Source organism: Danaus plexippus, chromosome 14 (assembly GCF_018135715.1).
Source record: "Danaus plexippus chromosome 14, MEX_DaPlex, whole genome shotgun sequence".
Classification (NCBI taxonomy): domain Eukaryota; kingdom Metazoa; phylum Arthropoda; class Insecta; order Lepidoptera; family Nymphalidae; genus Danaus; species Danaus plexippus.
In genome coordinates, this window is record NC_083546.1 from 432,217 (window position 1) to 456,895 (window position 24,679).

Consider the following 24,679-nt stretch of genomic DNA (forward strand, 5'->3'; position numbering starts at 1 on the left):
GAGTGTGTACACTGTGTAGCGACACGACCGGTCTGTGTGTGTGTGCGCCGAGTACTGACAGCCGGACGACATTACACGTTTAGGAATTTAGAGACCTCATCATTTTATATATATTCTTTATAATTATAATTATTGACAACTATCACTTCCTTGATATGTTAGATTCGATTTTATTATCATAACATAATTTTATGACCATTTACACTAAGCTCAAGGCATCTTCATAGATGTTTAGTATGTACGTTTTATAAATTTTAATTATTATTATAATATTCATGAAGACGTTGATGATTACAGTTCGGTGTGAGCGTCGGTCCTCCCTGTGAGTTCACCCGCGCTTCGTCTATGTAAACATCGAGTGATAATTGCTGGCGACACTCGACTAATTTTCGATCAATTTTGAAAATAATAATAATAAATATTAAAATAATGTAAAATTTAAATTATTTATATTTAAAAATAGTCTTTATATATAATTTAAATGAAAGAAGTTTGTGGCAGGTTTAAGATATTAAGATTTAATTACAATTTAAATGTTAAATATGAAAATAATAGTTTAAACATTTATAATTAGTAATCATATATTCACCTAACTTACAAACTAAACACGTGTTTGTATATATCTAACTTACCATAGTTTTAAAGTACTTTCTAAAGAATTAATATCAAAAATATTCTCATTATTGTCAATTAAATTATGCGTTTCAAGATAATGTATATAAAGAGCAGGAACGAAACGTTTTAGGAATCCGCTGTCATTTGGTGTTAGTTGTAAATGACAATATATTAATAGTTTATTTGAAAGTTTTAGTTTTCTTGAATTATTGTTTTCTAATTAGAAAGAAATTCAAGTACTAATAGAATAGTTTTTTTTTCACATTTTAAATCGTAATAACGAGGAAATGCATGACAATTTTGATTAATAATATAATTTAAACACCAACATATACGTTATTATTCGTTTAATTATTGTCCGATGTTTCTCACGTTTATAATGTAACGACCCGTGGCGCGCCGGGGAAAAAAACTAGTCCATAATAACTTCTAATAAGAGACAACTGGTTGGTGCTGAAGAAGGAGCTGGCTTCGTTAGAAATACGGCGAGTTTTAAAAAAACCTTAAACACACTGGGGGAGAAATCGATCGTCTTTAATATAGAAATATTTATTAAGGATATTTCGTGTATTTTCTTACTATTACGCTATTTATTTTGAGATATATTTTCAATTTATTTTAGATATTCATTCGATAGAGATAAAAATTATAAAAATAAAGAATCTGTAATTTTTATTAAATTCTTTAAAATTTATGGGCATTAAGTTATCTACATAGTTATATTTAATTATTAATTTTTATAATTTAAATCGTAATAAAAAAATCTCTACCATGTTTTACAATCCAAATGTCATTGGCGGGCTGTCATGTGCCAAATTGACACAACTAAAAGACAAGAATCAAAGTGTCAAATGTTTTCTTAATTTAATTTTATTAAGCTTTTATATTGTTTCATTCGTAAATTTTTAAGGACTATTCTGTTTATATTTTGTCTAAGCAATAATGATTTATAAAAGTAAATTATATTGATTTTGGTATTGAATATTAAAAATAATATGATAAGTGTTTTAATCGTCCAGTGTGTTTCATTGAGGGTTTGTATTATCTATACTTAATGTATTCCGGTCTCGTTTAATAACACGAGGATGCAGGACATCTAAAAAATAACTTTGTATTGGTTAATTCGTACTTTTTATTTATTAATATTATTATGAAAATCATTGTCATTGATAATATATCGACTTATTTTGTTTTATTGCGTCCGTCCAATAAGAAAATATTTGCGGAAAAACCAATTCCGTCGCTTTAAAAAAGCAGCCAATAACTTGAACAGATTAAAGCCAAATGTTTCAAATTATTCACGTTGTTATTAAAGTTTGTCTGACAACCTCATTTTGTCAGGTAATTTTCAATATTTAATTTTAATAAATTTTTATTTCATATTTATTTCAATATAAGGTATTCCATGTAAAAATTGTGTGCATATCAGTCGTGTGTTGTATGACAGTCATAAGTTTTATTAAGTGACCAAACGCTCCAGTTTGCACTTCAAAATAGAAACTGTCAAACAAGGTAAGTTTCCAGCAGAAACCAATAGTATAACGTCTATGAAAGCTGATGTATCAGTCTATACATTACCCTTAGTAAAAATTTGTTTTAACCTAGACCAAGTTAGCTTGAGTCTTTTATCGGTGTTAGGTTTAGTGTTGCCAGTTTCTCATTGAATTACCTACTTTATGATTATTACTACTTTACATGTGCAGATTTGTGAAAACCTGTCAATGTAAAGCTTTATTAATACTAATAAGAAAACACATGACACCACGTATATAAGGCGCTACGTATATAAGAAGTGGATTTTTTTAGAATTATTCCTTATTACACTCACTCAATCACTCACTTCATTAATATAAGACAATCTGTAATATTTGTCGGATAATTTAGTTTAAAAACTAAAGCAAGAAATAGTCTTTGTTCTGTCAAACGTCATATAGTGAGAAGTTATAGAATATAAAAAAAATTTTTTCATTTATTCAGACATTACAGTGATAAAAAATGAAATCGGCTGTATGAATAAGGTCCGTTTATAAATCGGTGGTTGTAGTGACAAATTAGCTTTTTTATAACGTACCTAAAAATCTTAATGTTCAGTATTGTAAAGTCTTCAGTGGCGATATTTATTTTCATTAAATTGAATACTTTCTCCTTGAACTCTTAGAACGAATGCGGGATGAATTATTGAAGAGACAGCTTTACAAACTTATTTATAGTATTGAATTATTGCGACGTAGAAAAAACATTATAAATACTATACTTCACGTTCTTTGTTGAATTGTTTGTTACCGCATTATTCATACTATTTGAAATTTTTTTTTTGCAATTTATATATCTTGTAAGAGTCTGTTAGATTTAAATTATTTTAAATTATAAAATTTTAGTCTATGTTTGTACAATCTTATATATTTTGAAAATAAGGCAGTTTCTTTCACCCTGATCTTTACGAATAGTAATAGGAACACGACTTTAACTGTTACGACTTCACGCTTAATGTGTTAGTGATAGTTCCTTAGAAATTGTTTCTATAATACTCCTGATTGACTGTATTTATCGACTATTTGAAGTTTTTCACTTATAATCTATTAGAAAACATTGAAACTAATGGTGTTAAGGTGACAGCGAGACAAGTTCGAAGCAGGCACAGAACTAATAAAAATATTGTTGTGAAACAAAAGATATTGCGTCTACAAAACAGATAACTAGATTGCGGTTTATATACACAGCAAGACACAAACACACTCTCATAGTAATATGGCGTACACAAAATCGGAACGGTTCACAAATTTACAGGCTCTTATAATGAATTTAACATTCAATGCTATTTCTAAGTTTAACAAAATGGGAATATATTAGATTCCTTCTATTTAATTCTTTACGTTTGAACCAGCTTCTCCCATTCAGTACAACTTCGGGCTGCTAAATAATAAGGTCCTATAAAATATATGATTCAGATAAAGTAAGTAGATTTGAAATCAGCTCAGTGTCATTGAACCCGTGGCTAGGCTGCATGCTTCCGCGTTCCTATTTTCCTTGACGCATTGTGGAATTTGCATTAAATGTTGTCATTTATAATATACATATATGAACATGGAAAAAGCTGAAACATGGGGTTATGGATGAATTTTATTATTATCAGCATAATATGTATTTCCAAAACTTATATAACTTCAGACAACTATTACATGTGTACGTCTTACGAGAAATCAGATTCAACTGTCCTCTTTTAAATTATTCGTTTTGGTGAATCAAATCGGGAGTGTAGAAGATGTGAGCATTTCTTATAAACAATAAAACGCGGAGCATGAGATGTTAAAGGCAAAATAACAAGCAGAAAACTAGACCTCGTGGTCTCACGTGAACGCATACATCGGCTCCAATAAATTGACAAGTTCTTTATAAGGTGTGCGTTAGATGCAGCTCAAATTGCTCCAGCATCCAGCATATAAATGACATTCTTGTTAAGCTGGCCCTTTAAGGCTCCTTTATGTGATGCAAATCGAAGACGGGCACAAATGACTATTGAGAGTTTATTTATATTTCTCCTTATTAGAACGTAATTTATTATTTAAAATACGGGCACCATAAAGTCTGGGAGGAATTTTTTAGAACAAAGACATTATTTGCAACATATTTATCTTAGAAACGGCTGAAGAGATTTTTAAAAAGTCTTCTTTGTTGCCAAAAGCAGAAAAAATACAATTAAAAAATAGTAACCGCGAAGTTGGAGACCAGAGCTTAGTACAAAATACCTTTCTGTACAAAGCTGTAATGGTATTTCTTGAACTATTATAGAGCAAGATCCCAGGGCCGTCAGACCTTACTTATTTTCTGATGGACAAAACATTTATAATAAGCTAGTATTAGTGTCTACAGTAAACGTAAATATATGTATCTGCTAGGTTATACCTACAACCGATGCTGAGGTACCAGGTGCCACAAGGAAAAATTGTACTCACTTTACATATTGTAGTCTGAGATCTGATATTTACGTATGTTTCAGGAATTATTGTAAACAATTTAAAATGAATACGGACAGACAGCTTCTGTTTGCGGATTTTTTCCGAAACTTCAAATATCGGCAACAAAAAAATCTCATGATTTTAGCATTATTCTGCGAAGGTTTGAAAAATTAAATTATATTAAATAATTCAATTATTTTTAAAAGGTTTCATTGAATGATAATATGAATGATATGCTGTTAAAAATGATACTTAATTATCATGTGTACTGGACGGATGGATAGTGGATGGTGGATACTTGGTTCCTAGGATTGGTCTAGCGACAATACATTTAAATAGCCCAGTAATTAGCAAATATTAAATTTCAAAATCAAATGTCAGACTGTAAGTCAGAGTGTTTTGTTGCCGATATTTAATATCTGGAAAAAATCTGTCAACAAAAGGTGTCTGTCAGTATTAATTTTAAATTGTTTACAATATTTCTTGAAACATACGAAAAAATCAGACCTCAGACTATATGTAAAGCGAATACAATTTTTACTTATCTGTACCTGAGAATTGGCCGACGGTATAAAGTAGCAGATATGAATACGTTTACTGTAGACGCTAATACTAACCTATTTTAAATGTTTTGTCCATCAGAAAATAAGTAAGATCTGGCGCAGCTGGCGTCTCGGACTAGTAGCATTAACAATAGCCGCTCACTAACTCGTATAACTTTGCGCCGTTCATTAAACTAAGACAGTTTTTAATTATGCATTATTTTAATAATCTCGTTGTAGGTGTATTCCATCATGACGAAATGAAAACTGAATTAAAACGATTTACTTTAAAATTTAAGTAAGTTAATCTAAATTTTTACATATATTGTTATAATTTATTAATTATACAATGTATATGTGTAATATACATATAAGATATAAGTTGTATTCTTAAAGAATGCCTATCACTCATCAATTTGTATTGTCACATTAAAAACATCTGTCTCATGAATAAAAAAATGTAATGAGCAAAAAGTTTTATACTATTACAGGAATTTAAAATAAATAACACGTCGATATCGATATTATAGGATTGTCCTGAACATAATAATATAGATAGTATTATCTGGATAGTTTTCAGTCGTAACGCCATTACAATTCTACATCCAGTTACGTACAGACAGCAGCATCATTTTACTTATCATGAACATTTTAATATCTTTTATAATCCGCACTAATATTCTGAAGAGGTTATATTCGAAGAAACAAAAATACACCTGGAATCATTAAAAACTCATTTGAAAATCAAAATTCCATTTAAAAATCTTTAAATCTGAATTCATTTTCAGTTGAAAAACTCTTATTACTTGATCTATTGAAGTTTTTACCACAAGTCGAGGCATCCACGTTGTCTGCCGTCTAGGCTTGTATTTTTGAAAGACGAAGCTACGTCGAGCAGTCTAGTCTAGAATACACATTAACCCAGTTGCGCTACTAAAAGTAGTTGATTCTCATTTATTTATTGATAACAGTGACAAATGTTGTCTTAATTTCTATTTGCAGAACAGTATATTTTTAATGAGCTGAATTCCAAAACTAAATAATTCACAAACGTAGATGCTGCCATAAAAGTTTATCCAAAGCGACATCGAATTGAGATCGTTATGTAGTTAAACAGAAAAATAGTCTGTCGGCTTCCAGGAGTGTGGTCAGTAAAAAGCTTCATACAGCACGCATCTCGCAAACTTCAGCGATTCTAACAATCCCTTGGGCAGCGTCTCTAATGTTACTGAGGAAAGCGGAGTTGAAGGAATGCTGTCCCTGTCTGCCAACGTTTTTGCTCCTACACCACTGTTATTGACCACTCGGTGACGTAACTAACGAACATCCCAACTGTACATGGACGTCAAAGCAAAATGCACCCTAATCATTTACAGCTAATGATTGTTTTTGTGCAGTTCTTTGGACATGTCGGACCTTCTGTTAGTTACGAGCCAGCTTGGTACATTGACGGCAAAAGTTCTTAGCGATCGTGAAACAGGTAGGAAGGAACGTGATAACTGCGGTTCATGTGAGTTTTTGATTTATTCGCGACACTTGAACGCGTCTTCTTTATCAGACGTCGTCTTGAATTATAGATTAAATGAAATGACTTAGATATGACACGACTTCCAGAATGTTCCAGAATGACTTCCAGAATGTAGGATTTTTACGAATGATCACAAATAATGTTCACAATCGTTAAGTAATCGAAACGTCTTGTATTATTAACAATGTTAATTGAGATCAAGGAAATGATCAGAATTAAGTTGTAACATATATATTGATTGATCAATTTATCTTTTTTGATACGGAACAAAGATGTATAGTTTAATTGCAACATAATTAAAGTAATCTTTTATAAGTATTTCTTTTTTTTTATAAAATATGAATTACATCGAGACGCGTTACCTCATTGATTTGGAGCCCTGATCGTGAGCTAGTGCTGTACTAGTCTGAGTGTATATTGGTAGTATGATGTAATTTGCTTTGTTGATCCTGCGGCCCGGTGAAGAGAATTTGCGATTGGGGACGGGTTTGAGCGACCTTGAAGAGAAATGCCTGCGCCGAGTCGTGTCAGGCGAAAGTTAACACACGATTTGTACAATTCCGTCTTTAATTTTATACTTAATATAAGTTAGAAATAACATATATATGTCACATTATAATTACGATGAGATAAGTGTAATTGAAAAGTATTTTTCATTAAATTGAATGATTTTTTTAACTATTGAATAGTCTTAATCTGTGGTAACTATAAAATTTTGATTGGGATTGTATTTTTTAATTGTCTTTGGTCCTATTTTAAATGTAACATGAATATTTTAAATGAATCTAAAGAGATAGCTTCTTAGTTTGCTTAGGGGCTGTGGTTTTAATTCTTTATGTGCTATATCGTCGAGGTGTGCAGAAGAATTTTAGTTAAGCAAATAAATATATATATGTATATAATGAAAATAAAATATAATTATAATAATATTAGACTACTGATTCAATAAAAACAAGTTCGTTGTTGAACTCTTATTTGTCTCGATGTGCACATGCATCCTGCTTCATTTCAACTGATTGTTCAAAACTGGGTCACACTTCACAGTCAAATCGTAAGTTTGAAACGAGAATGTCTGTTGATTAAAAATCTTCTTTTTTTTTAAATTTAATATTAAATTAATTTATAGTATTTGTAGCTGTAGATATATCCAAAATAAATACGGAATAATGTAAAATTTTTGAGTATACAATAATATTATAAGTCTTATTGTTAAGAAGAAGAAATTAAAGAAATTTCAGTAATAATGAAGCGAGGAAAGCAATTTTTCAATAATAATAATTATTCCAGAACCTTCTGCAGCCATTGCACTTATTCTAAGTTTTTCTTCGGTCGATCGGACGCAGAAATATACCGATTAGAAAACCTGTTCTCGGACGTTGCCCTTGCAACTCGGAGCCATTTTACAATCCCTTCAAAACCCCCGGGATTAACTATGACTTAAAACTTATAGAATATTACAGATTAACGACCCGGGACTGCAATAATGTTGTGTTATTACGAGTTTTTTTATAATGCTCCCGTTAGATTACAGAATACTTCGGTTTAGTACATACAACTCGGTTAGGTCATGAGGAATAGATTAGGCCTCCGTTGTGATCTATTATTTTAAGTTAATAGTATGGTTTCTCGTGAACCTGTGCTGTCATATTTAATATTTAAATAACAGCAACAAGTCACCCTATAAGAGGAAATACGATGATGCATATTAAATTTTCTACTCAGATAATTATTGTTACATTTTATTAAATAACTGGCCACCAGCCACGTGTGATAAAGGTCATGAGGTCGCTAGCATTTGACGTTTACTTTAATTGTGGACCTTTAACTAAACAACAGACGTGACAGTTGTTATAGTAAAAACTGAATATTTTATGTCAAAGACAGTTAACTTAGAGCAAGTAAACTTAAGATATAACTTCATTTAATAATAACTTTGTGTGAAAATTGCACACATATTTGTTCTGTGCCTGTATAATATCTTTCTGAAGAAAACTTTTTTTTATCAATAACTCGATTTCGGTTTCATAATGACATTTTAAATTAAACAAACATAATCTATGTACTTTTTTTACAATATGACTTTTAAGAATGAACTTAAAAGTTTATAAAATTCGAATGAAAAGAAAAAAAATACAATGGCATCGTATTTTCAAAACAGATAATAAATATAAAGCTTTACACGTTATTTATTCATACAGTAAATAGTTTAATTGGCCCTTGTATATTAGATTAATGGTAACATTGTGTCACTGTGATGATAAGAATAATAAGGTTCGCTAAACTGGGGCTGCCACGCCAAGAACCGACGGTGGAGGCAGTGGATACGAAGTAAAGATGGCGGACACCATCAATAGGAAACATTTTTATACATCCCACCAACGAAAGCTAGCAAGTAGACGCTATATCATTAGGAATAATAATTTAACTTTATTGCTAACGAGACTTCCTGATTTTGGCAACTATCTGTGATTCGCATAATATTAACAAACATAATATATCATTATGTTTATGAGGAATATTCTTGCTTTGTTTTATAGCATCTAGTATCTTATCTTTTTATATTAATCTGTCTTTAATAATGCACTATTTTTGTCCGTCTCGTTTCTCGCATCTTGGGTTCCTATCGTATAAGCGGATAGTTTTAGAGATCCTTAGTAGTTAACGAGACTGACATTACATAAATGTAGATATTAGTTTGTTTTAATAAAATTTATCATTGATATATCTATTTATAACAAAATTTAAGAAGTTTATGTTAAAATAATAAAATTAAAAGTAAAATTACAAGCGGCCATTAATTACCGCACGTTATATAAATATATACAAATACAATATCAACATAAAAATAATAGATCTCAGACTTCTCTATAACTCAGGCTTGAGAAGTTTTAACTGATCATTCAATCAAAATTAATATTTATATATACTGACACATGACTTCGCCTAGTTAGTTTTATAGACTAACATACACAATATAGAGAAGACTACAAAGTTTATATGCTTGGCGTACTTCAGTAGACGGTTTGCAGAGAACTGGATCTAGGAAATAAAAGAGCATTCGCTAATATAATGCTATAGTTTTAATTCTTGACTCAGTCAAAGTTCTTTTACATCTTCTGTGACAATAACAGTCAAGTCGTGATGTTTGACAGGGAGGTGGGGACCTTATATCCGTTTTCCGAAAGGAATTCAACAGACTTTAGAACCCGTCATTGAGGGTAACGTTACAGATTGTATGGCCATGTTAATATTCTATACGGAACTCTAGAATTCTATCAATGATTAGTCGCGTCATAGCTCTGAAGGCTATATTTCTATTTGCAACCGACCGGTTGTAAGGGATCGTGTGAAAATCTTGCTCCCGACTTAACTGACATAGCTCGTAATTTTATTTTTCTACGCAGTTAATATTTGTTGGTTAAATTAACCGGCGTTACTTGTACACTTTACACCATTTTATTATTATTATATGAACTGATAATCGATTTGGCTTAGTGCTTGTAAGAAAAGATGTCACTGACAGTAGCATTGGTTGTAACGAGAAGTACGGTCTCTTCAATGAGTGTGTCCCTAAAATTCGAGTAAAATACAGATTTTGTTGCTGGTTTATTTTAAATAATACTTCTGTAATTAACTGCTAGTATTATTCGAAACTATAAATCAAGAAGCAATTGATTTAGACCACGTTACCTCTATATTGTTTCCGTCGCCGAAGATTTGTTAGAAGAAACATTGTATGGTTTGTGTGAAATGGTATTAAAATGTATTTTTCAACAAACAAATAAGCCGCTTTAATAAACTCGCTGAATTTTGTTGCATATTTTTATTCTAGTAAGGTCTCATTAATTTAATTGTCTCACTTAGGATGTTAGATATTTAAATATTCATAAAAGTGTATACAACTTGAATTATCCTGTAAATAGAGTAATTTTCGATTAACATAGTTTTTACTACAATATAAAATTAGTTTTTTTCTAATTATAAGAATTTTTCTTCGCATATAGGGTTTTCTATACATTTATTGAGTTCATTAATTTGTGACAAAATGCCAGAAAATATAAACAGGAATGATTATATTCAATGTTTTGTTGGATTTTTAAGTGTTTGAAATTTTCATGACCTTAATTAGATAGCAGCCAAGTTTAGACCATGAAACAAAGAGAATATGACGGAACTCTCTATAGCTGTAAGCTACTACATTTTCCGATAATGTTTTTATGTGCAATGAAAACAAAAACAAAATTGGTTGTATGGCAACACCGTCGTATACTGCAGGTATGTGTTATATAATTCATCAACAAAGTAATCTATAATTAAATAAAAGTTAGCAAAATTAATGGTATTAATAGTTTATTACATCAAATGCATTGCAATGCAATTAAAATCAATAAATATATTGGTGTGGTTCGTACCTTGTATATTAAACACTTACATATAAACATTTAATTCCATACAATAAATGCATACATATTCAGCTAAAAGGATTACAAACTTTTGTTATTTTAAGTAAGTAAAGCGAGTATTGCTGCGTTGAAAACAACAAGAGGGAAAACCCGGTGAGAAACATGTATGCATTGAATAGTTAAATTAACAATATACAGTCAATAGATAAATCCGACAAATATTTATGAAATGAAATAACTTTTATGATTATAACAACGATATATTTTGAAGCATGTATACACTTAACGGAATGAGCAATTTGTACATAAATTAAGATAAAAAAAAAAAAGAACTTGTCTTTGGTTAAACACTGGTACAGAAAAAGAAACAGATAAATTGTACTCACAGGTGTGCAATAGGGTTGCATTGATTGTTTACAATAAAATAAATAAAAAAAAACAAATTAAATCACTGGTGCAGAAGCCGATCGATAACGCGTTTATTTTAAAATAGCACCAATATTACATATCAGCACAGCGAGTTTGAAATATTACACAACTAGCAACACAGATACGAACAAAATGACGGAATGCGTTACTCGTAAAACAATTTCGACTTAAATAGAGGATATGATAACTTTATTCGCATCTTATAATCACACATACTTCAATATTAATATACATTTCATTGATTATGTGAACAGATATGATATACTTCTAACTTTATGTTATGGTAACATTTATGGAATTACACATAGTCGCGGGACTCCTAGATAACGAGTCAACATATTCACAGACGATCGCTTCCTACGGGCCTACAAACATAACACTCGAAACGACGCCGACGGTTCAAGTCAACGTATATTAAAATTTACAAAACTACAACTTAATCAAAACATTATAAACGTATCTAATTTTATTTGGTCTCATTTCAATAATGCTTTAACAGAAGATAACACTAACATTTCTATTTAGTCTACAACACATTTATTTATAACCGATCAAAGTGACTTCAGAAATTTTGACGTCTCGACGTCCGAGACGCAGTGAAGCTGCCGACATTAGGATCGTTAAGGTGAGAATACCCTAAGACTCCGCAGTAGAGTTGCCAAGACATTCGCCAGGCATTCCGCTCGGAGGGCCAGTTGACCCTCGAGGGTGGAAGCCGAGTCCTGACCCTGGCCTTGAGTTCCATCTTTGGAGTTATGTTCGTGTATAATCTGCGCCATTTCCGCACCTGCTAAGTCTTTAAAGGCGGCGGTGACGTCATGAACTCGAAGGATCAAATTTCTAGTTTGGAGCGGTGCTGAAGTGTGCTTCCCCAAAGCCTAAAATAAATAATTGTTTAAAATACCTTCCCAAAATTATTTGTTAAGAACTTTCAAATATTTATTTATTTCAAAATAAACCTCAATAAGAAAACAGAATTCGGAAATAACTTCAATTTCTGATCTAGATTTTGAATTTTAGCGTGTTTATGAAACCGTATTTTATTTGGATGAACATAGTGTAAAGAAAGATTAAAATATTATAAAACACCTGTGCCAAATCCGTCAGGCGTCTTAACGGTGTAAGGCAGTCAGGTAGGGCGGCGGGAGCCGCCAGCCCTGGGGGACCTTCCTGAGAGGTTCCCAACGCCCCCACTAGTGTACGGGACGCTCCCACCAAAGACACCGCGCACGAAGTTAGTTCTGAGCGAGCTCGCTAAGAGAAAAAAACATTTTAATCAGGTTCCAGTAGAAAAACAAGACTTAACAAGACTTCTCGATAAATTGTTTTGTCAGCCATTGACACAGGATGTATTTTTTGGATTCGCATAATCTATGTTTTTTGCAGTACATAAAACGTAATGACAAACCTGGAATTTAATTTCATCGATGTCTTCGCCTCCTCCGTGGGCGTGTTGGTGTGAACATTTCTGCGCCACCTGGTGTAATCTCTGCAGTAACCCGTCAACGGCCACTTCAGTTTTGCACAATAAGTTCTCTATGGACACATGTCCGTTGTTACCAGATTGAAACTCTGGGAACTTGACTGTAGGCGGAGAGGGCGGAGTCGGGATGTCGTCTACGACGTCTTCCTTGAACCTCACATGATTCTGAACCTTGCCCGTCGGACTCGCGCTGTCCCGTCTGAGGGTCTTCCGTTCAGCGAGTGAACGACTGAATAGTCTCTGATCGCCGACGGGAGCTTCGTTTAATAGGTCAGGTCTGTTGCTGAACCGACGGTTCATTTGAGGCGAACACAGAGAGAGGCCTGTTGATATGTTCTTATTTTTCAATATGGTACTCTTCGTCTCAGAATTCGAACGTACGTGGCGATTTTGTAGCGTCATAGAGTTGTTATTCTGAGATCTCGGATTGTGGGATTCGTCATCGGTTAGTTTGTTTTCGTTTTCGAGATTCCGGTAAGTGTTAAGATTCCTGTGAAAATGTGGTGACCCGATACTAGCCAGCCGCTCGGTCGCCCGAACGGGTGATAGTTTCTGGGAATTTTTAATTCTTAAAACTTCTATACTTGGAACGGGGGGTAGGGGAGGTTTTTTAGGTGGCAGTAATAATGGTGGGGGAGGAGAAAGTGTTCTATTTTCTATCCGTGGCGGGATTTGGGGAGGCGTATGTATACCTTCATTCATTTCACAGACCACTCTATAATTTAACTTTTTATTATTTAACGTACTGAAATGAGTGCTTGTGAACTCTACAGCGCTGAGTTCATTGTTGGGGCACGTGAATGAATTCGATCGAGGTCTCGGAGACGGCGTGGGAGGCATTTTCGGAGGGCGTTCTGGAGGTTTCCGAATTTCACTGCCTTTTCTTCTCGGAGGTGGCCGGATTTCACAAACATCAGGCATCGAATCTGAGTTCGTTATATGACCTTCAATTTGCTCTGTTTCCTCACAAAGATCATCGTTCTTATTTTTGTCTTTGCTGCAACATGAGAACATACCTTTTCTCTCAACAGTGGGGTATTCTATAACATGTGCGTTGCCGTTGGATTGTTTATCTCCGGCTATACTTTTTCGCTTGCTCTTCGGAGAGTCGGCCTTATTTTTTTCTTTTAATAATAAACTGTTTCTAGCGTCACTTAATTGTTTTGAAGCAAACATATTTCTGATCTCGCTCACACTTAAGACGCCTTTAACTACCTCACCGTTAGATATTTTCTCATTAGTATTATTATGTTCTTCGTTGCTGTTACCGCTTTTTTCTTGGCTTACGTTATTAATTGAATCTCTATCTATAGTAGACGCGTTTGAACCCGGCGGCGGTGGTATGATATATGACATTATTTCCTCCGGCGTGAGCTCTATTGCTGGAGTTATTTTAACCGTCGGGGGTTGTACCGTAACATTAGCGATGAATTCCTCTAGCTCTTTACTCTTAGGACTATTGTCTTGCTCTGTGTCCTTATCATCGGCAAAGGAAGGAGGTACGATAGGTAAAATTTGAGGCACTTGCGTTGCGCAGTCTAATTCATCAGGCGTTTGCGGTGGGGGTATTAATGTTAAGTCTATAAGCTCGGCGTCGTTTTCTATTAAGCTCTCTTGGTAAAAATACGGAAATTCAGCTGCACTTTCCTCCCTGTCGCTCTTTTCTCTGAGCTGCTTTAAGTATTGTTTTAAATTTGATTCTTTAGTGTCTAATGTTGCGTCTGGACTATGCAGACCAAAACTAGTCCTAACTGCTTTATTGGTCGATTTATTTTGATGTTTCCGTATTGGACTACTCGTAGGAGTATACGTTGAATCGTTGTCACTCTCAGAGAAGCCAACGTCATTATTAAGAGCTAATAAAGCATCTGTGAATCCACAATTATTGAGAATTGCGCTAAGTCCTTGAGATTGTCTTTGAGTTAGATCTGTAGAAGTATATTGTTTTTGCGTTTCTACATTACCGCTATTCAGTCCTTGGTTAATGGTTTCAGTCAACAGGAGCAAGGAGTCACTATGCTTAAGAACTCCGGGCGCATCATCCGCAGCGGACATCTTACTATTGTTTGACTCCGTATCACTTTCAATATTATCTACGCAAGTCTCTTTACCCACTAATTCGTCTCTAAGAACACCGTTATAACCGCTATTATTAAAAACATCACAATTTTCAGTCAAATACTGTTCAGAATTCTCTACAAGTTTTTGCATTTCCGCCACCCTTCGCAACACCTCCTCATTCTTGGCCTCCACTAATCGGGGGTTGTTTGCGTTCTCCAACAATTCCATCGACAGAACACTTTGTAGATCAAATCCCATGCCGTCGTCGAGGTAGCAAGCGTCGTTCGGATCGAAAAGACGGAAATCCTCATTTCTTTTACACTTCTCAAAATGTATATCGTATCCGAGCAGACCGGATTTGGAATCGTAGCCGACTAAAGGACTGGAGTTATTGCTGTGATTCCTGTTCGCAATGCTCGTGTTCATGTTGGTGTCTAAGCTGGACTTGGCCTGATCCGGTGTGGAATGATAAGGCGGCGGCATACTGAAGATCGCATAATGTTTCTTCGTTAGCATTATAGGATCGTTATAGTGTAAATAGCTCCATTTGGTCGGGACCACGTTGTGCTGTGATAGATACGGCGGTGCTGAAAAGAACAGTGTTTGTTGTGTTATTAAAAATATCAAAAATATTCTCGACTTATCGATCTTATTTACGTTTTCAATGTAAAGTTATTAAATCAAGCACCAACAGTTTTGATCAAAAGGCTATTATCGTATTTTTGTCTTTAGTAAGGACGAATTTGACTTAGTTTGGTATTATCAGGTTATTTTCATTAAATGTTAATGCAAGGACAATTGTATTTCTGTATCCGAGGATGCAGTCCGCAATACATAAACTATTTCGTTTGTGGCCAGATGTCTTCATACCTATATCCTCGGTTATGGGTTCTCTCTCCAATTCTATATTCAGTTCCCGACCCGTAGCGAGGCGGTAGTAACTGAAAAAAATAAAAAAATGAAGTTTAAATCATGAAAGATATGTTCTGCTATCGAATTTAACTTGTGCGTTATTGAAAGACTTTGTCCTACGATGCCAGGGGAGTTAATAATTTAAATATTTTAATATTATTCCTAAGATTCCATGGTCCTGTGCATGTCCTTCGTCTTCTATTTTACTAGGAAATTGTAATAAAAACGATGAATTTCTCGTACTTATATAATTTCTATAGACTATAATCATTTTCAAGGTCTATCCCATCAAATAACGAACATGATGTTACACGGTATAAACGTCATTGATATAACTTGGTAAAAATCACTTCACGCGTCTTACCCGGCGATGACCAGTGGCATCTCGGCGGCGTCGCGGTCATCCATGAGCAAAGCGAGCACGCGATCCCGGGTCAGGAATACCCCCACGTCCGCTCCGCCCCCCGACACACAGGACCCGCGGACACGAACACACTCCACCTCCTCTATAGAAGCTATGGCTTGAGGCTGGAAAGTCATATTATCAAGACTAAATTGAAGTGCCAAGATGCTGGTTGGATGTATGAAGTGTGCTTACAGACATTGTAAGTATTGACGAATCGAGAAAACGACACTCAGAAATTAACAAGAGTAAAAAGTTTGAGAGCTATGAATGTTAGGTGAAGACTTAATGCTTAGTTTGTTTGCTACATTGATTGGAATGCGTTGTTTGTTACATCGATTTGTAAGTGGAGGCAGTTATGACGAATTTAGAAATATGTTAAAATTATATCTATTTTTATCCAAATGATATGAATGTCGCCATGACGTCGTGAGGTGATGATGTCTTAAATTTTCCTCAGTATTTTAAATTATTGTTATTAATATAAAACAAAATTTTTAATATTTTTTTACTATCAACAACAGATACAATCGGACAACTTTGTGATGGCTCCAGTTTCGGGAGCTATATTGTCATTTATAAAAAGAAAATCATTACATTAATTTGAAAGTACAATGCAGAGTTCAACGTACCACGGAGTTGCTTCTCCCGACGATCTGTGACAGTCCAAAACGAGGGGACACGAGCAACACTCTCTCAGGCCGCGCGCTGCTGAAACACTTCGCGCCGTAGCTGGGCAGAGCGCTGACCGTGTCCAGGTAATGCAACTTAGCCTGATAAACATTGCTAATATTCAAAAATTTGTAGATGGCGCTGTAGTACGGCGCTGGAGTCTCAACTTTTAACTTTTTTCGTGTCTATAGAACCAGTATCAGAAAATGGTAACCGTACTGTTTGGTGAGTATGCTGAACATTTGTGATACATATGCAATCCGAAACAATTAACCCCTCATTATGATATCTAAGATATTCGCTACTCATTTAAACAGAACTAACGCTTCCGGATGTAATACGTTTTATATTATTTTAAATTATTCAAATCCACAGTCATAATACTAGTATTAGTTGCGTGATACGATAATAGATTTGGGTGTGCATTCACCTACATACGATATTAAACTTAGGAGAATATATTTGTCGTAGTAAATAATAAGTGCTATAACTGATAAGAAAAATCTACTCTTAATACAAATTAGCAAACAGAAAATTTTCGATTAAATATAGTTAAATGACTGGTAGGCGAAGATGTTTTCAATCTATATCAGGAGTTAATATCACTTGGTTGCTAGAAAATTCTCAATCGATCAAGCACCTGTAACTGTGTGAGATGCCGCTGTCCTCCCGTCATCTGAGCGTTCAGTTTGAGGAAGTGCGCCACCAGTCGTCGGAGTTCCTTCCGCTTCATGCTCTCCAGGAGACTGCTGGAAACGAAACGCTCCAGACCAAACTCTCGCCTGGAATCGCAAAAAAAGTCTGACTGCAGAATGACCGACGAATATTGTAAAACTGGAAAGGTAAAACGTTTTCAAAGTGTTGTTCTCTTTATAGTTTATATATTTTAGATTTCCTTCCAGGCAGCTGGACTTGTTTTTTTCTTGTTGGTACCGTTTTTTCTCGACAGCTTCTCTCAACCTCACAACTAAGTACTGATAGGTTTCAGGAGCATCTTTATTTTATTGATTTCAAATATATGTAGGTAAGAAGATCAGACATCTGAACTCTGATCTATGAATATATATGTAACGTACTGTTACATATTCCCAATGCACCCTTTTCTGCTGACTCTATACCTTATTCCTGCCTCATCAGCACCTCTTCTCCTTGCCCCCTCTCAGCCATCCATCACACATTTCAGTCTCAATCCATCATCCATAAAAAACGGTCGTGTCTACTTTCCATACTAAATCTTTTTTTTAAAAACCCTTCGACCCCGAGGCTCATAACATTTGGTGGCAGCGTAAAGGGATTCAAAGAGTCCCCGGAAACGTCTCTCCTTTATTTAAAGTGTTAAATTCGGTGGAAAAGTGACAATTGTGAAAAGAATTATCATACAGATATATATCTATAAATAAACTATTTCCATATCCTGGCAATTTAAATTACAAAACAGTGAATAAAATTGAATATTTGCCATATAAAATATATTCAATTCATCAACATCAACGCCCAGAGAAACAGCTCCGATCTTTATTGCGAGAAGAATTCAAGAAACATGATCCTGCCCGTTATCGCTCTGTAAGTGGAAGCCTTATGTCTTGGTCATTGCCTCAATATTATACTCTATTATTTTTTTGAACTTTCACATTAGTGATTTGTCTGTTTGTATGGTGTTTATATTGTACTTTATACTGTCTATTTGTGTTTTATATTACATTTGGACTATTTTATTATTATTTTTGTTATATTGTAAAATATTTTTCTGTGTTTGGGGTGATTAAAAATGGCTGAAAGTAGATCACAAAGTCCCAAAAATGAAAGACCAGAAATAGCTGTAACCGACACCGAGGACGATAGAGAAGGTCTCTGTCCGCCTCCTTCAGGACCATCAACCAGGTCCACGTCCAAAAGGAAAACACCAGTAGCTAAACCAGAATTAGAGCTCTCAATCTTATTAAAATTCGTTAAGCCCTATGATGGCCGAAGAGATACATTAAACTCATTTATAATTAATTGTAATAATGCTTATGAATTGGCATCCGAAACCCAAAAAGATATTCTTTTCAAATATATACTATGTCAATTACAAGGAAAAGCCGAAACCGCCTGTTCCATTAAAGAATTCACCAACTGGCAACAACTAAAAGAATTTCTTAAGACACAGTTTAGTGTCCGTAAACATTATGCTCACCTATTGACCGAGTTACAAGAATGCAAACAAAAATTAAATGAACCAGTTAGTCAATATGCTTTAAGAGTAGAAACTTGCCTTTCATCGTTGCTCACAGAAATTTCAATCTCACACGGAAATAAAAGCCGTGAAATGATAGGTCGCACAGCAGCAATGGAGGAATTAGCCCTTCATCATTTTCAAATGGGATTAATACCGCGTATTTCAAATATAGTGCGATGTAAATCAGTCAAAACTTTAAATGAAGCAATAAATGCAGCGATCAGCGAAGAGAAAATTCAACAATCTCTTAATAAAAATATTAATTACAATACAAACGATAACATCCGTGTAAATAAACCTTATAACTTTAAATCAAATTTTCAAAACAATCGTAGAATCCCAAATGAACAATATGTTCCGAACCTAAACCCAACTACTTCAAATTTTAATCGCCAGCAAAATTCAAATGATTCCAAAAACATAATCTGTAGATACTGCAAGACTCCCGGGCATACCCTGGAACAATGCCGCAAACGCGTATTCAATAACCAACGGTTCAGAAACCTCCATCAAAACCAAAATGTAAGAATTCCCATTCAAACTATGCCCAATATAAATTTTATGACCGAAGAAACTAATGATGAACAGTCTATTGAAAACCTTAATGATGAAAAGGGTTACGATACTGTTGACATTTTACCAAAAAACGAGTAAAAGTCTCGTCCCTGTGCCGAACGGGACTGCCCAAGCCAAAAATCGGCACCCCAAAATATAAACCGATTCCGCTACATGGCAATCGGAGTATCAATTCACCACTGGCATCGTTACATGATTCGCCAGTCTCCACTGTATCCGTGCAGCGACAGCAAAGTCTTCGTCTGCCAAAGTCCACTGTATCCGTGCAGCAACAGCAAAGTGTTCGTCTGCCAAAGTCCGCTGTATCCGTTTCTCATAATGAAACAAAAATCTTTGAAATCACAACAGATCCGACCAAAGTACTACTTCCTCATGTTATTATCAATTCGTCAATTTCTGAAATTCCATTAATTTTGCTAATAGATTCTGGCTCAGCAATTAGTTTAATTAAATCCTGTTGTATTCAGAAACCTGTAAAATTAACAAAAGAACAAATAGATTTGAAAGGGATTGAACCCGACAAAAGTTCTACAAAAACTTGTGGCCATTTTCCCTTAAAATTATATTTATCCGATTCCTTAAAAAAATGTGTGAGTCATAAATTTCATGTTATAAATAAAATACATTTACCTTACGATGGAATCATTGGGACCGATATGCTCAATTCATTCGGTTGCAACATTAATTATACAACGAATAAACTCCAAATAAACGGAACTCAAATACCGATGTATTTTAATGAACCAATCTATACTATTCCTGCTAGATCCGAAATGATCATAGAATGCTCTGTTTCAAACCCTGAAGTGAAAGAAGGGCTCATATTAGACCAAAACCAATTCAAAGACATCCTCATAGCTAACTGTTTAGTGAGAGTAAAAGGTAACAATAGGGTTAATATATCCGTTGTCAATGTATCCGAATCTCCTAAATCACTTTGTTCCAATCTATTCCTTACCCTAATTTCGACTGACTCCGACAGTATTACAGAAAATAAATCCCCTGAATATTCTATTAATACCGTACAATCCTATGACTCGCTTTCGCGCACCCAAGAAGTTCTAAATCAATTAAGAACCTCACATTTAAATAACGAAGAAGCCAATGCTCTCCACAACATTTGCTCGAATTACTCAGATATCTTTTATTTGCCTGGAGATCCCCTATCTTTTACCAGGACTCTGGAACACGAAATCAATACAACGAACAACGAGCCAATACATGTTAAGTCCTACCGTTTTCCTGAATGCCACAAAAAAGAAGTTCAGAACCAAGTTAACAAAATGTTAAAAGACGGGATCATAAAACCTTCTATGTCCCCGTGGTCTGCTCCCATTTGGGTTGTTCCAAAGAAGCTAGATGCTTCTGGACAACGGAAGTGGAGAGTTGTAATCGATTATAGACGCCTCAACGATGTTACAATTGGTGATTCATACCCAATACCTAACATTAACGAAATATTAGATCAGCTTGGTAAATCCAAATATTTCTCAACTCTCGACCTAGCATCTGGATTTCATCAGATTAAAATGACATCAAAAGACGCAGCAAAAACAGCATTTAATGTTCCTCAAGGACATTTCGAATTTCAACGGATGCCCTTTGGTTTAAAAAACGCACCTTCTACATTCCAAAGACTAATGAACACAGTGCTCACAGGACTCCAAGGTACCAGATGTTTTGTTTATTTAGATGACATAGTAATATATTCTTATGACCTCAATTCACATATTAAAAATCTTGAGTTAATATTTAATCGTCTCAGACAACACAATCTCAAACTTCAGCCTGACAAATGCGAGTTTCTTAGAAAAGAAGTTTCTTATCTTGGTCATCTTATTACTGATAAAGGTGTGAAACCTGACCCTGAAAAAGTCAAAGCTGTATCCCGTTTTCCAATTCCAAAATGTCCTAAAGATGTCAAATCATTCCTAGGCCTCATGTCGTATTACAGAAAATTTATTCCCGATTTTTCACAAACAGCGAAACCCTTAACAACTCTTTTAAAGAAAGATATTCCCTTTATTTGGCATAATGAACACCAACTAGCTTTTGAAAACCTAAAAGCACGTCTTATTTCACCCCCTCTTCTCATATACCCAGATTTTACAAAACAATTTACCCTTACATGTGATGCTTCTAATTATGCTATCAGCGCAATCCTTTCTCAAGGAGATCTGAATAAAGAACAACCAATAGCTTATGCCTCTCGAACTCTTAACAAAAACGAAATTAATTACAACACTACTGAAAAAGAATTATTAGCTATTTTATTTGGATGTAAGACCTTTCGACCTTACCTTTATGGTCATAAATTCATAATAATTACAGACCACAGACCTTTAAAATGGTTATTCAACCATAAAGATCCAGGAAGTAAACTACAACGGTGGCGCTTAAAGTTAGAAGAATTCGATTATGACATTCAATACCGCAAAGGCAAATTAAACTCTGCCGCAGATGCCCTTTCGAGATATCCCGTGAATCCTATATATCCAGAAAATAACGCAAACCCTGAACAACAGCAGCAAAATCCAAATTCACCCGACATCATGGATGAATTACAAAGTCTTTTAATGTCCCCACCTTCAGCTGTTGAAAATCTTCTTAACCCTGAAATGGAACAAGAAGTTTTAGACTATTTTAGTTCCATCAATAACGATACACCTGTCAACGTCGAACCCAATCCACAGCCTTCAACTAGCAGACAAAATCCTGAAACTTTACCTGTATCAACGAATCGTAGCTCTCAACAATCTTTACCTTCTAAAAATCTACATTTATCTAACGAAAACTTACCTTTACCCGCTGACTCTAATCCCAAGACAATTCAATCCACTGAAAACCAGGATAAATCGCCTGACAATGACTATAGTAATTTCCTTAAATCCCCTACAAGAACATATAATACCACGATTACAGAACACAATGAAAGTCTGCTAAAATGTACACAAAATTTAATAATAATACCAACTTCAATAGACTTAGACGAATCCATGCCCTATGTTCAAGAAATACTTGATAATTGCCCCGAAAATACTCGCGACGAATTCTTGAAACTAGAAAGAGACTTATTCACCACACTACCTCTTACAGTCGAAAATAAACACTATCTCTTCTTATTTACTAAAGTACATCACTTTGACAATTTTTCTTATCCAGATATATACAGATCCTTAAAATTCACCCGCGACCAAATACTAATGACTTACCCAACAATAAACGACGTCAGCATATCCGACTTTAAAAACGCATTCGACAAACATTCTTTTGTAAAAATATTTAATATGTTAGGCTACTTATTCGACGGAACTAACATTAAAATCCATATTTACCATGACAACATAATTTATCCTTCCCCTAGTGAGATCCCAAAAATCCTTAAAGAAAATCATGACCTTCCTATCGCAGGTCATTTAGGTAACCTTAGAATGTATAACCGTATACGTGAACGATTTTATTGGAAAAATATGAGAAATGATGTTGAAAATTATATCCGTAAATGTCAGTCATGCCAAGCTAATAAAGCCCTACGTCGAATAAACCGAGCGCCTATGATAATAACATCAACCTCAACAACTCCTTTCGAAAAACTCTCAATTGACATCGTAGGTCCATTACCCGAATCTGGAACTGCTCGACTCAAATTTATTGTTACAATGCAAGACGACCTTACTAAATATTCCTTAGCATATCCTATCCGCTGTAATACTGCAGAAGAATCCAGTGAATGTCTCGTACACTTCATATCTATGTTTGGTATTCCTAAACATATACTCACAGATCAAGGAACCAATTTCACAGCGGAACTATTTAAGAAGACATGTGAATTCCTTAAAATTAAACAGTTGTGGTCGTCGCCGTATCATCCGCAAACCCAAGGCGCCTTAGAAAGGTCACACTCTACCCTAAAAGAATATCTAAAAACATACGTCAACGAAAATCAAGACAATTGGCCTCGTTATGTATACACCGCGATGTTAGCATACAATACCTCAATTCATTCCACAACACATTATTCTCCTTATGAATTATTATTTGGACATAAACCTCGAATTCCAGACTCCCTATATGACGACAACTCTGCGGTAACTTATCCCGAATATGTTAAAATGCTTCAACACAGAATGAAACACTCTCGTGAAAAAGCCCTTGAATTTATACACAAATCTAAAGCAAGGTCCAAAAGTTATTACGATTCTCATAGTCGTCCTGCCACTTTCAAAGTGGGTGATTACGTCATGTTAAAAAATCATCTCAGGCTGCGAAAAGCCTTATCACCTTTGTGGAAAGGCCCATACAAAGTGGTCAAAATACACGGGAATCACACTTTATCATTATTAATAAATAGACGACATGTAAAACATCATTACGATGAAGTCAAACACGTTGATATTCAAATATAATCTTCTACTTAAAATATTACCTTTTTATCTTATTTAAGTATAGACTAAGTTATATTCAATAACTATTATTGCGAATAAATAATTTTAATGTATCTCTTATTACAGCATTCTGGCCCAAGGCTATTGTCAAGAGTATGTACACGAAATCAACTCGAGTCCTGGAATATATTTTGATCAAATCGGTGAACTTAAAATTAATATAGGTCATTTAGACATTGTAACCCCGATAGACATTTCTCATATTGAACCACACATTAAAAACATTAATTCCATTTTAAATACAACTCGTCACTTGTGTAAACAATTTCTAAGCGAAACTTCCAATAATAATTTGGAATGTAATAATGTTCTTGAACCCCTTACAATTAGATACAATGATATGGTTTCCGAGTATTCCTCTATAACCCATTTAATAAGTAGTAAAAGAGTTAAACGAGCCTGGGTAGGAGGCATCGGAACCTTGGCAAAAACAATT

General features: G+C 34.4%; 1 protein-coding gene across 1 annotated transcript in view; it reads right to left on the bottom strand.

The window, feature by feature from the left end:
* Positions 1-10,974: 10,974 nt before the first annotated feature.
* LOC116769710 (uncharacterized) overlaps positions 10,975-24,679 on the bottom strand; it is an 88,050-nt gene continuing 74,345 nt past the window's right edge. Inside the window, exons 8-14 of the mRNA XM_032660890.2 lie at positions 17,645-17,786; positions 16,965-17,105; positions 16,294-16,457; positions 15,888-15,958; positions 12,882-15,604; positions 12,563-12,727; positions 10,975-12,351 (exon numbers count right to left, since the gene is read on the bottom strand). Coding sequence (XP_032516781.2) covers positions 12,094-12,351; positions 12,563-12,727; positions 12,882-15,604; positions 15,888-15,958; positions 16,294-16,457; positions 16,965-17,105; positions 17,645-17,786 — 3,664 coding nt within the window. The 3' untranslated portion in view covers positions 10,975-12,093. The remainder of the gene's footprint in view (positions 12,352-12,562; positions 12,728-12,881; positions 15,605-15,887; positions 15,959-16,293; positions 16,458-16,964; positions 17,106-17,644; positions 17,787-24,679) is intronic.